The sequence below is a fragment of the Chanos chanos genome, chromosome 5, assembly GCF_902362185.1.
Source record: "Chanos chanos chromosome 5, fChaCha1.1, whole genome shotgun sequence".
NCBI classification, from domain to species: Eukaryota; Metazoa; Chordata; class Actinopteri; order Gonorynchiformes; family Chanidae; genus Chanos; species Chanos chanos.
The window spans coordinates 48430815-48444676 of record NC_044499.1 but is presented as its reverse complement, the minus strand read 5'-3'; the positions used below and the strand labels follow the sequence as shown (position 1 = coordinate 48444676).

General features: G+C 46.5%; 1 protein-coding gene across 1 annotated transcript in view; it reads left to right on the top strand.

The window, feature by feature from the left end:
- Nucleotides 1–284: 284 nt before the first annotated feature.
- Nucleotides 285–13862, top strand: part of bmpr1ab (bone morphogenetic protein receptor, type IAb) — a 21320-nt gene continuing 7742 nt past the window's right edge. Inside the window, exons 1-2 of the mRNA XM_030773365.1 lie at nucleotides 285–361; nucleotides 8603–8838. Coding sequence (XP_030629225.1) covers nucleotides 8772–8838 — 67 coding nt within the window. The 5' untranslated portion in view covers nucleotides 285–361; nucleotides 8603–8771. The remainder of the gene's footprint in view (nucleotides 362–8602; nucleotides 8839–13862) is intronic.

Sequence of the window (13862 nt, the reverse complement as noted above, 5' to 3'; positions counted from 1 at the left end):
TCTTCTTCCCCATCTCCCATGCCGCATTCCCATTAAGTTAATGTGTTCTTCTCTCTCTCTCTCTCTCTCTCTCTCTCTCTCTCTCCCTCCCTCTCTCCCTCTCTCTCTCTTTCTCCCTCCCTCTCTCCCTCTCGCTCTCTTTGTCCCTCCCTCTCTCCCTCTCTCTCTCTCTCTCTCTCCCCTCTCTCTCTCTCTCTTCTCCAGTTTCCTGGGAGGATTTGTGGCTGTAATGCTGTTACCTTGGCCTTGGTGGTCACAGCAGCGTGAATCAGCACCATCACACCATACACTCATGACAGTGAGCAGCTGCAACCTCTGCCCCGTTTCCCATCATGCACTGCCATGCCGGCTACCCTGTGAGGTAACAGTCTGCTGCCTTTTCTTTCTTTCTCTCTTTCTTTCTTTCTCTCTTTCTTTTTTTCTCTCTTTCTTTTTTTATTTAAATGCAAAGAACTATCTGTGCCATTTTTGGATTCCATTTCCCCAGTTTAGTAATTTATAGACAGTGTCTTGCATTGTTCAAATTCTAGAGTCCTCCAAATCTGTTTTGCAAGATAGCGCTCAAAGGAGTGATTCTGTTTTTCCAGTTCATACATTCAAGACTGTCTAATAAAGCGAGGTTTAATTTTATTCATGTTTGCTTTGCTCACTGCTGGTGATGAATCTGATTGTAATTTTTTTTTTTACGGTGATCAAAGACCATCACTCTCTGGGGACGTTTACCCCTGCACGTTACAAATCTGTTCATTGCGACCACATCGTTCTCTTAATTCAACCGTGACTCTCTTCTCTCCACTGAAGAGAGGTTCTGCTCCATGGCCAAGCTATGACCGACTCCATATGTTAGCAACGCACACACACACACACACACACACACACACTCTCTCTCTCTCCCTCTCTCTCTCTCGCTCTCTATCTCTCGCTCTCTCTCCCTCTCTCTCTCTCTCTCTCTCTCTCGCTCTCTCGCTCTCTCTCTCGCTCTCTCTCGCTCTCTATCTCTCCCTCTCTCGGTCTCTCTGTGTGGAGAAAAGGGAGAGGTGGAGAGAATGGGGAGGGTTATAGCTCCCCTTGATGACCTCAGCCCTTAACAGAGATTAACCCTTCACCGTACCCTTCAGACAAAGACAAACTCGGGGCAATCAGGAGATTTCCTGTCTCGTAATTATTGGTCCTTGATTGGTCTGTCAAGAGTCCAGATCGCCTCCAGCCTACCTCCTCTGGACCATTTTACATTAATTACCCACTGTCAAGAAATGAATGCTTGTTTACACACAGCCCTCGGTCCAGATGCCCAGCCGACACGGCCACGTAAAGCCCAGAACCGCTCTCCACAAAGAGCCTGTCTGTGGGGAAGGGAAGACCTTTTTTTTTTTTTCTTTCTTTCTTTCTTTCTTTTTTTTTTTTTTTAATTTTTGCCAGAAGTTCTGGGGATATCAGTTAGAACCAAGAACTGTTCTCCTGAGAATTGCTTTGAGTAATTACTGATGGCATTAATTTAAATTGGTTTTCTTAACGAGGTTTTAGCGCAAGGCACGGGATAAAATCGATCGATCGTCCGTCCGTCCGGGCCGAGCGTAGTTTCGCGAGACGACGCGCAGACCTGGGGTGTTTCCATGGAGAAGGTTAGACGGATGGGTGTGGGGGAGGGGCGGTTCCACTCAATTGCAGCCACATGTTTGCAGAGGATGTGGAGCTGAACGAGGCTGTGTGATCTGCCAGACTTTAAACAGGGCCCTCGCCTGTGGCCAGCGCTGAAGTTTTTCCAGTGTGTTCCTGAAGCCTCAACGTTACCGTGGTTTCTTCTCAAACACACTCCCATACTGCTTCACACTGGCACATTCATAAATGGTACACGCACGTACACACACACACACACACACACTACTCCTGCCCACACACAAATACAGATGAACATTTTCCTGTGTAGTCAGACATGCGCTCACTCACTCACTCACTCACTCACACACACACACACACACACACACGCTTAGACCACACACATGCACATTCACAAGCCTAAATTAGAGTGAGACGATCTTTGCACTGTCTCTTAACCATGAATTATAAACACAAACACTTTGACATTTCAGAGTGCATATGGGAGAAAATGACTTCAACAACCCGAATAATTCTGTCATTGCTTCTTTGAGGCTTTGACTCCACTGTCTTTGAATTCAGCTACATTGTGTTCTAGCCCGTTTCAGCGTTGCTTTCCCACCTTCTCCCTTTCCTTTTGTTAATAATTGTGAGGTCATAGATTCGGTACATCGAGGTGACAGAACTCCCTAGCCACACTGCAATGTGCCTGGAACCTCAGGGTCTCCGATTTGGATCAAAGAGTTGGCACTCTGCGTTGCGCCTGTGAGGACGCGTGTTTCTTGAGGCTTGAGAAAAACGCGTTTAAGGTTTGTTTTTTATGGCTCTCCCGCTGGTCTAATTAGACCGTCTCTGCCTAGAGCTGTTAAATTGCAACTGTTTAGTAGTTTGACAGATTGCCTCTTTTTTTTTTTTTCAGCGGTTCCCTCACCCTAAAAACTGTAACGTTTCCAACTGATTATTTGTGTTTGTGTGTATGTATATCCCACAGAGAATACTGGAATGCCAAATGTCAGAAAGCACCATCTTGCCTAATCACTTGTTTGCCTATGTTGTAGCTTCGGGTTCCTACAACATAACATACACGGTCAAACAAATGAGGGTTTGTTAAGATTGCACGGTGATTCATGGAAAATGTTTCCCAGATTTCTTGACCTTTGGGGTACCCGTTTGACCCCTTAGCCAGGATGTGTCCCTCCATCTTCTGTGAATAAGCTTGCAGCAGATAGAAAGACATAAGATTTACCCAGCATGCTCAGCTGCGGAGGAAAGGGAAAGGGAGTCTGAAAGTTGGCAGTAAAAGATAAGGTTTTCTTATCCAGCCTTTTCCCCTGCACCTCTGGAATGTGTGAGGAGGTAGTGGAAAATATACCCCCAAGTACACACACACACACACACACACACACCTCTACCTCTACTCCCGCCACCCGATCTTAGGACTTTTTTTGCGCCTCTGGAAGTGGAACGACCCAATCCTTGGCACCAGACAAGCTTCATTTCACAGCACTAAACCAAACCAGCCCACCTCCCCCACTGTGATAAGAAAGCAGATCTCCAAGAGTAGCACAGCATGCATGCCCCCCCCCCCCCCACACACACACAATTCTATATGGATAGGGGAGGAGGGGTGGGGGGGATATCATGCTTGTAAACACTTTGTGGCAGACATCTTGATTTGTTGGGGATAGAATAGAGCAATTGCGCAGACAGTCTGGCAGCCAGAGCAGTGCTGAGTGTGAAACCGATCTGTTTAGAAAAGAAGAAAGCCCCCTCCCTTCCCCCCTCCCCCTCCCTCTCCCTCTCCCTCTCCCTCCTCCTCCTCTTCTTCCCGCTGTAGCTTTTTAAACCCCACTTGTGGCCCAAACGCCTCGGAGACCCTGGAGCTAGCTTTACGCGGAGTGTGTTTTCTTTAACGTCCTCTGTGTTGTTTTGTACGGCCCGCTCCCGCTCTCCGCGTGTGTCAAAGAGAGAAAGTGAACAAAGTGGCATTCACTGGCCTGCTCAGATGACATATGTTTGTATGCAGTGGGGGAGTAAACACTCATGAATGCAGATGGTGTTCCTCGAAATACCTCAGCAGGACAGACAGCTCGCACACACACACACACACGGGTCCGCAGGCAGCAGGGGCCGCTGGGAGGTTTTGGCGAAATGGAATTCGCTCTCGTAAAACGGGTCCACGTTGAGAAACATGGTGGACCCCCCCCACCCTCCCCTCCCCCAGGTATGGAACACTGTGTTCTGACTTATGGTAGATGGAGAGGAGGGTTTTTTTGATGGAAAAAAAGAAGAAACATAGCCTTCTGGTCTTTATAAGGGGCAGATAAATCTTCCACTTTTTTTTCTTTTTTCTTTTTTCTTTTTTTTTTAAAAAGTCAGAAAACTAACTACATCTATCCTTTATGATGCAGACATCTGTTCTTTCTGTGTCTGTTGCATTGCACAAGTTTTGTTGGATGAAAAGAAAGATTGTATTGTTCTTATAAACCTAGGAACAGTATTGTTACTCATTTGTTTTAGTTATGTCTTTATTTTGGTTTTTGCCCTTAATAGTCTTGACTCTTACTCTTGAACAGTGAAAAACGTACTCGTTTGAAACACGTGTTGATTGAAGCAGACCTAAACTTTAGTACAGTCATAACTGTCAAATTGTAGAGTTGCCTCTGTTCCTGACTTGCCTTTGCCAAGCACCAGTGGCCCATCCTCCCCCTTGGCGTAGTTCTCACTATGATTACTGCGTGACGCTTCGAGGCCGCTTAAGATAGCCGGCTCTTTTTTTTTTCGGGGGTGGGCGGGGGGGTGGGGGGGTGAGAATGCGCCCGAGCATACGCATGCTCCGAGGCTGGGCCTTATTTTCGGCCGGGTTGAGTAATTACAGGCTGTGACGAAGCTCTCCAGCCATGGAATCCGCAGCAGGCCTCTGCACAAGTTTCCCAGGATCTGATCACAGACTTGAGGTCAAAAGAAGAGAGCTGATCCAGCACACAGAGGCGCTTGTGACATGTGGACATGTTCTCAAGACTTTCACGGACATGTCGTGGTAGGAGCGTGTCCCCCCCCCCCCCCCCCACCCCCCATGAAAGATGGATGGGGGGGTGGGGGGGGTGGGGGTCAGCCGGATGAATGACCAAAAAAGCTTTTAAGGAAATATCAGCGCCCCTTTGCTTAAAAGATGAGAAAGCAAGAGTGTCATGTATACACGTGAGCGGTGCGTTAGGGCGATTTGAACAGCGCGTGGAGCAGTGGACTGGACCAGATACCTCCTGTGGTCCAGCAAAAGGGAACCTGAAGGGATTAGACAGCATAAGGACAGCTGGAGATGGATGTGGAGAACTGTGCTTACTGTAATTCGGTCAGACCTCGGCCAACGAGTGACTGATGTCTGAAGTAAGGAGACCTGAACAGAGAGGGGGGGGGGGGGGGATCCTGGAGAGGGAAGCGCTAGACAGCTGTAGTGTCTTGTTAGGGTCAAGCCATTTGGGTCGATTGGAGTCTGGCTGATCTGGTCCATACCGTAGAGCAGTCTAATGGAGAAAAGCAATAGCCCTTCTCAAGATGCACAGTCTTTGGCTGCACAGTATCAGTCCACTACTTCTGTTTGATAGAAATAAAAAAAAAAAACCACACGCAAAATTAAAAGCACTCCATTACACCTGCTCTCTTCCCTTCCTTTTCCATAAATTGTCTGAGTGTTTCTGTTGCCCAGGGACAAACTGGACTTTTTTTTTTGTTCTCTTTGCAGTTGTGAATTTTATTGCAATTGTGCAATATAAAAATGTTTTATATGGTTACCTAGTTAGGTTTTGGGGTCTGACACTCTCACTGTCATTGGCTCAACTGAACCTGTTAATTGACTTCTGTAGCATGTATTGTGTTGATAATGTGACTTCTAGACGATTGTTATTATCATCTCTGACACAATACAGAGATTATCGTTGACTCCAATAGCCCCTTTAATCGCTCCACCGTATGTCTTTAAAGGCCTTTGTACACATTTGATTAAGCTGTAGATATAAACAGTGGACTGGTTGCTGTGGTATGAAAGCTGCTATCTCTCCTGTCAAAGAGCATGACAGATTTCGAGGAGTTATAAGAGCGAGGGAGAGAGAAGGGGGGGGGGGGGGGGTGATGATGAGGGAGTGAGTGAGTTGAGTGAACAGAGGGAGTGCAGGAAGAAGGTTTTTTTGGGCAGCGTAGAACAACCCTCAGTTGGTATTCTTATGCTAATCCAGGCTGGGATGAGGTGCAGGGGCAGCCAAGCACACAATGAGCGTGGAGCCGGGAAGTCTGCTCTCCCCGCTGAGCGACGTGCCTGGAGAGGGAGAAGAGGCGCTGGGCCTGCCTGCAAGGAGAGGGCCCCAGGAGGGGCCAGGAGGCTGCATGCCAACACACAGACATACCATACTCACTCAGCATGCAAGTCAGACAGCACGGCCAATGTTAGTACAGAGTACAGAGAGAGAGAGAGAGAGAGTGTGTGTGTGTGTGTGTGTCTAGTGCATGTTTGCCACCACTGTTGTGCATATGAACGAGAAATCCTTTGCGTTAGGGCTTGCGTAAAAGTCGGTGCAGACAGTTGAACATGTTGAGTAGATGTTTTTTTGTATACGGGCGTGCAGTGCGGTAATATTGTTTGTTTTCGCTGCGCTTAAGAACCCTTCTGTTTCATCGTAAAAACCGTGTTGGTTGAGTTACAGCGCATTTTTTTGATTTAGAAGAATTTTTTTTTTTCGCTTTGTTAGTGAAAATCAGGAAACTGTGGTGTTAAATGTGTCGATGTATTCTATTCACACCTGATTTGAAGAGATGCAGAATTTGGTTTGTTTTGCAGTTTGGATTTAAGGTGAAATTACAGTCCATCTCTTTGGTTTGTTTGGCTTCTCTAAGGGTCCAGTATTTTTCTTTTGTTCTTAATGTCTGTGTCATAGACATGAACGAGAAATGTTTTTCTTTACTCAAACCCATTTCATCTTTCATCTTTATTTTCAGTACAGCAGGGGGGAAAAAAAATCTGTTTACCGTGAAAGTCTACAGCTCTATCCCATTGTATAAAAAAATGTTGGGGAGGTGGTGGGGAGGTCTTTTTTTTTTTCCGGAGGCATTCTTAATACAGCAGCACCCTGGGGAAAGAAGCTGCCTCTACTCGCACTCCTGCCCCTCAGATTTCTGTCTCCTTGGCGATTTTTCCCTCTCTGCCCTTATACGACTGACGATTGTGGGAATACCTTCCCAGACCCCCCCCCCGCCCCCCTCCCATGGTACACTCCACTGATTTGCTAAAAGGGGCTGTTATCCTATACGTTTGCCAAACCTCTCCACTGCCCCCCCCCCTTCCCAATCTCTGCTTCCTTTCCTTCTGCCCCTTTAAAGGAAGCTGATGAGAAACTCTGAAACACTGAATACAGGCATAGTTGGGCTTTTCAGGAGCAATGCTGTGTGGTCGTTCCATAGCGCGCTGGGACTGGGTCTTTTTGGATGCTTAGATTGCCAAAAGCTCTGGCACTTCTCGTAACCATGAACTATTCTGCTTTTCATAGCAACAAAATAGCTGCTTCAGTACTACAGTTATGGAACAGTGTACTGAAGATCTTTTTTTTTTTTCTTCAGGCTCTACCATGGTCTAGCTTTGTATTTGTGATTGCCCTGTTTCTGTAGAATTACTCACACACTTTGGTGGTTTCTCTAACTGTTTAGACTGAATACGGAATGTTTGAGCAGGTTGTTTTGGAAAGTGGCCTGGCTTGTGTTCGTGTTCGTGTGCATGTGTGTCTGCGTGCGTGAGTGCGTGCGTGCGTGCGTGTGTGTGCGCGTGTGCATGGGCTTGGGGTTGTGAATTTGTGTGTGCGTATGCCTCGTGTAGTGAACTGCTGTGGCCCTGTCAGCATGCTGAGGGGGAAGCTCTTGTTTACAGATGGAAGTAAGTGTGTGTGTGTCTGTGTGTGTGTGTGTGTCAGATCTCTTGTAGTAAGTAGCTCTCCCTCTCTCTTTCAGTGCTTCCTGGCCTGAGGCATTGTAGCCTTCGTTTAATGGCTATCTCTGGCACGCCCACAGAGAGTCTCAGCCACACTGCAGCTCTCTGTATTCCTCTCTACCACACACTCTGCTGCACTGCGCGCACGCACACACACACACACACACACACACACACACACACACACTCATACACACACAGATGCCCCTCTCTTGGGCCCATCAGGCCCCCATGTGATTTGAAGTTCAAATCACCGTTGCCTTGGTTGTTTTTTTGGAAGGGTAGTACTTATTAAACACACTCTTGCGTTGTCTGACGTACATTTTGTTTCTCTGTAAACCTGCCTCTGCATTTTTAGAGAGTCAGGACAACTCGTGGATCTCAGTTGACAGAAACCGGTGAATAGCATTAGATCAAAGAGAAACGAACGAGAACGACATTAGAATTAGTCTAAGATGCTTCCACAGCGACGGTGCAGCAGGTGGGGTGGAGGGTGTGGGGAGGTGGTGTGTTGGAGCCTGTCTTAAGGGGGATAACCCACCAGTGAATGGAACCCTGCCATTGTTTTTCCATTACCCAAAAGTCAGGGAAGTGTGAAAAGTAGGGCACAGGTCGGGGCTCTTTGTCCCCCCGGGCCAAATGAGAAGTGACAGACACCAGCCCCTCTCCCGTGCCCGCTAATTCTGCCCCCCCACCCCCTACCCCATCCACTCCTGAAAAGCCACTGGGAGCCACTAATTGCAGAGGAGCATGCAGGAGGTACAAGGGAGCAGACACATTTTGTTATTAACGCTGGACAGACCCCAACACCGGCCTTTTGTGGTGCATCCCTGACCAAGTCCCTCTGCCAGCAGGCTGGGCATTTAAAGAGACTAATGTAGGGTCAAGGGGTCAAGCTCTTATAAGACTCTCCTCATTTTAGAGGAGAGAAACAGCTTGTTGCATTTGACAACTACCGGATGTGACGTCTCTAGTATTAAACTAGTAGCAGATTACTTGGAGCTAACGCTAACATTTGTTTGTCATTTCTTCCAGGGTCTTAAACAACAGGAAGCAGTGAAAGAGGAACTTTGAAACCTTCAGCACGAGCATCTGCTTTTCTCCTCACGTTGTCACCGTTCCCGCCGTCATCCACGCCACACCCGCCAAACGCTCGCGAAGGCCAGAGAGTGCCACCCAGCTGCCCGTAACTTTAACCGGAACGATGAAGAGGATCGCCGCCTTCCTCAGCGTTTTTGGAGGGCTCCTCCTCTTCGGTCTCTTAGCGGAAGGTAAGAGCTCGTTACGGTGAACGTTTGACAACCGCGGCCGATGGAGAAGAGCCATGCTGCTGTTCTCCTGGCCAACAGGACATCTCTACTAATCATCAGTCTGGGAGCTCCAGACTTCTCTGAGTCATCCACTGAGCAAAAGAAAGCTCAGTTTTGCACTTTTGTACTTTTGGCGAAAAGGAGACTTTTGCGACTTTTTTTGGGGGGGGGGGGGTCTGGCTTTAATAAGAAAGTCCCAGAGCAAGCAAAAAACGTGTTTCATGAAGTTTTTCTGAATGCAGCTCCACCGGGCTGCTCTTTTGCTTTCATTTGTCGACCGATTGAGTTTGACGTGACAGGAACAGACAGCAAGCCCTGATAATGCAAAGCAGACGCTAGAGATGGAGGCAGAAAGAAATTATTTCTCAACGTTTGAGTTACGACTGGTGTTTTCAGTTGTCTTGTCTGCTTAACCCGATGTTTTATAGACAAGGAACATAGTGGTAGATCAGCAGAATGATAAAGGTTACACAGGAAGTTTAAATCTTTGATTTGTCGTTGGCCCGTCAGCTAGCATATGTGACGCGTCCGACAGCCGTAGAATGTCAAAGTAATTTAAACACATTTCAGTTTGTAGAGTGCTCTCTTTTACTGTCTACCAACTGATCCCTCCAGATCAGGAGAGAGTGTGCAAAAATGAGCATACAGTGTTTCTGCACTACAGGAAAAGGCATTTTTTGTTTGTTTCTTTTGAAACATGCTACTTCTCAAGACAGGCTGTACCAAAAATGCTGTGTCCTGCGTTGTAGAACATAACATTGCGTTTACGTGGAGTTTCATCTAGCGGCTTCATCTAGCGGCTTCATCTATCTGTCAGTTGGGTAGTTAGCGTTTGCCTTGTGGCAGTTCTCTATAGGTCAGAGTCAATTCATCCTGAGGTGTGAATCAGGGTTGTTCTTTAACAAAGAGACATTTGGTCCTGTGTGTGTAGAACAATGTATGTTTGGTGATCATTTGGCATGGGTGGAAGTTATCAGCTGTGTGTTTGTTTATCATTCATGGGAGGCAGGGGTTGGTGAGTGTGTGTGTCTTTGTGTGTGTGTGTGTGTGTGTGTGTGTGTGTGTGTGTGTGTGTGTTGGGGGGTTGGAGGGTGAGGAGTAGATTTCTGTGTTTGTGTAAGGGATATATCTCTCACTGGTGTGTTTGTGGTCAGCAGATTGTGGCAGTAACCTGTATGCAAAGACACAGGGGTTTGGATAAGACTGATTGGATGACTGGGATGATTGGGATTTTTCTTGTGTGTGTAGGTATGTGTGTGTGTGTGTGTGTTTTCCAGCTGACCTCTTACAGTTGATTGATGTCTGCTCTAAAATGAAGTATTCATTTTATGAAGAGTCAGGAAAGGAAAACATTGTAAAGTTAAAGTCTTACATGGCTGCACAGATCAAAAACCACATTCGTATTAGCTTGTTGGAGTTTTGCCGCTACGTCAAGAATACTTCAGCAGTGGTAATTTTAGTTGAGGTGAATTTGGTCGCTCTCGGACAGTAACTGCGTGTTTACTCTTAGAACTCGACTTTATCTCTCATCTATCCAACGGTCAGCTGTTGATGATACCAGATTTCCGGAACTGTGTTGTTTTTTTTTTTTTTTTTTTTTTTGTGTAACATTGGGAGTTTATTTTTCAAAGAGGCTCCTCTATTTTTGGACCGGGTATCTTAGAATCCCTCCGAATCCTCAGCGGAGCCTATTCATAGGCAGAGGAAGGCCATGGGAGAGAGCATTTTCCTACTTCAAGGGGAAGAATTTTCAAAGATTGTGAAGGAAAACAAGATGGAGAAGCGATAAACTGCCTGGAGCTTTGAAACTAATTTGTCCGAAGATCACAAAGCCATTACGCGATTCAGCAGATAACCCCCTTTTTTTTTTTTTTTTTTTTTTTTTAAGTAAAGCAGGAAAATAATCAAAGTCATTTCTCATCTAAGGCCTGAGGTTTAGCAGCTCAGGGCTTCGCCGTTGTCTTGTTTTTATTTTATTTTATTTTGATTTTTTTGTGTTGTTGTTGTGGAAATCTGATCTGGGTTTTTTCCTCGCTGGATGAAACAACCATGGGTTATTTTGAATCCAACGCTGTTGCACCCAAGCCGCTTTTTTTTTTTTACCCTTTATAACTCTTTGCTTGGTGTGGCCACCGCTGGCTTCTCAGACTCCTAAAATACGACTCTCCTGTTGCTATTTCCACCGTCGTGAGGGACGGCCGAAGGAATGGGTGCTGGAAGCAGTTCCTTCTCACTCGTAAACTAGCCCAGAGTCATTAAACAAAGGGCAACCACCCTCGGTCACTGCAAAGGCTCCTTTTAAAGACACAGTGACATTTTAGCCTTAATATCGGTTAGATGGCACCATGAAGAGTTCGGTTTCTCGTTTCATATAGCTGACAAGCTTTGTTTGTTTTGTTTTTGTTTTTGTTTTTAATTCTGCTTCATTACTGGCCAATTACTCATGGACGTGTCATGTCACTTGCTCCAAGCTTGCCTTGCTTATTAACACTAAACTATGTGAAACCTGAATTTCTGCATTCAGAAGAGTAAATCCAACCTCGTCAGGGCAGAGTGAGTCTGCTGCGCTCTGGGCCTTTGTTTTCGCTCAGGGAGGAGTCGCATGCGGCAACCAAATTGAATCATCTTTTCAAAAGCTGCCTTTTTTGGTTTTAAAAAAAAGAAGAAAAAAAAATTCACAAAGACAAGATGCGTGAGGTGTTACACGGCCAGGCGTGAGGCTTTAGTTTGTTTTTTTTTGTCATGCCGGTCCTCTGAGCCATAGAGTCCTGCCCCCCCCAGCAGTGTTTCTGTGGCTTACGACAAAACGCTCTCTCTCTCGCGTTTAGCGCCACGGCGAATGGCAGACACCGTCGCTGTCCTGGTCCGCTGGCAGTCCTGCCCGACCTCCTCCGCGGTCTCCACCCAGCCTGCCCTGCTGCTCTGGGCCGGCCGCCCGGCCTGTACTACAGGAAGCTCATTGAGTCTATTGTTGGTGCTCTGCATATCCCCGACACTTTAACCGTTTCCTGTATTACGCCAGCCGCTTGCTCTCATTGAACTGAACAGTACCAAACACACGCTGCTCTCCGGAAACAATACTCACTGCCTGACAGAAAGAGAGGCTCAGAGAAGCGCATGCATATGAGAGAGAGAGAGAGAGAGAGAGGGAGGGAGGGTGGGAGAGAAGGAGAAAGAGAGAATGCATTATGAATAAGGGAAAATGGACTGTGCCTGTGGGTAGGCTTGCATGTGCATGTGTTGTGGGGGTATTGCGTGTGTGCGTGTGTGTGTGTGTGAGTGTGTGAGTGTGTGTTGTAGCAGGAGACTGTGCAGGCCCTTTATACTCTGGTTTTGGTTGCGTGGGTTGGGGGGGGGCAGACATGGCCAGGACTCTGGAGGTGTCTCAGGTCCTGTTCGAGACCCACACTAATAAAACCAGCACGGTTTACTGGTCTGTCTGGTAATGGGTCATTCTTTTCCACACATTGCCCTTTTTTCTACAACCCCCCCCCCCCCCCCCCCCCCACACACACACCCCACCCTCCCTCGCCCCTTTCAGCTCGTTCCCCTTTAACAAGCAGCGTTTCCAATAACACTGGATTATTACATGTGAGACATTTCCCAGAGCTTCAGCCCTCATCCAGAAACATACAAGTATAATGGTTCTAATTTCTTGTTGGATAGGGCCAGGTTTGTGTTAACGCTCCAGCCTTCATGGAGAGCCCCGTTATCTGGTCGTTATATATTCTCTACCAGCCGCACTGACAATCTTTTCTTCACGGCTCATTTCTTCTGTCAGTGCGGTTGTTATCGTCTGAGTCGAGAATGGGGTGAGTTTTGTAAAAGGGTCGATATAGTACATAGTTTTGTGGTTTGTCATTCAGAATGAGAGGGCTTGCAAGGGAAACTGCATTCTCCATAATTGTTTGTCACAAAGTGTTGACTACCATAGTGCAAGCACATTAATCCTTCCCATTTGCTTTCAATTTGCACTTTTTTTTTTTTTCCTTTCCTTTCCTTGGAGCCTCTTTGTTGGAGCCACACTGTTCATAGAGATGCACATTTTCTCCACATACAGTTAGAGATTATTCCCAGATATTTCATCCCGGATACCACGAACACGATAGTAAGCGTAGGCTCTTGTTTTAAGAAAAAAAAAAACCCACTGAGTTGTTGCATTGTCTTTTTTATCATTGAAATCTTCGAGCCCTTGAGATCTGAGTTCTCTTACAGTAGAGCTCTGAGAGACTTCAGATTTTTGTCCCGTATGTTGTCTTTCGGTCGGTCCTGGTTTCAGTTCACTTAACCAGACTCATTAATGTTTTTACCGAGGTTTTTGTTGTTGTAACTTAAGACTTGACCTAGATAGAGGGAAATTTCTCTACTCAATCTTTTTTTTTTTTTTTTTTTTTTTTTAGTGGTCCTTGTTTCCGTGGCAACATTTGAACTGCATCTTACATATCCTGTTCATCAAGGTGCGAAGGCTCCACCCACCAGGTTTCTCATTGGTCACCTTGTCTAACCTCCATTCTTGGCTGAAATACTACCTCAGTCTGACTGAGCGCATTACTCAAGGGCTGATTTTTAATAAGGTTAAATTCCAGATGTTTTCCCCTTGTGAGAGACACCTTCACCAAGGCTCTGAACTCTAGACTGGTCCCAGAGCACTAGCCATGATTTCAGCTATCACATCTGAAAAACATCAAGAGTAGATTACTCACTCCACAGAGTTTCTGTATTAAACAATGCAGAGGGTTGAGTATCTAACCTGGAGATGCTTCTTAACCACTACTCCATTCCTTAATCCGTTTAGTCTCTTTCAGTGATGTTTTAAGTGTGCTTTGATAGCAGGACTCTATGTGTGTGTGTGTGTGTGTGTGTGTGTTACGTTTCTGTGTTTGGACAGACTAAGCGAAAACGGTGGAAAATGGTGTCACTGTCTCTTTAAGAGGCGGGGCCTCTGGCGCGACTGCCTGCAGGCTGGGAGAATGCGGTCAGAGGCA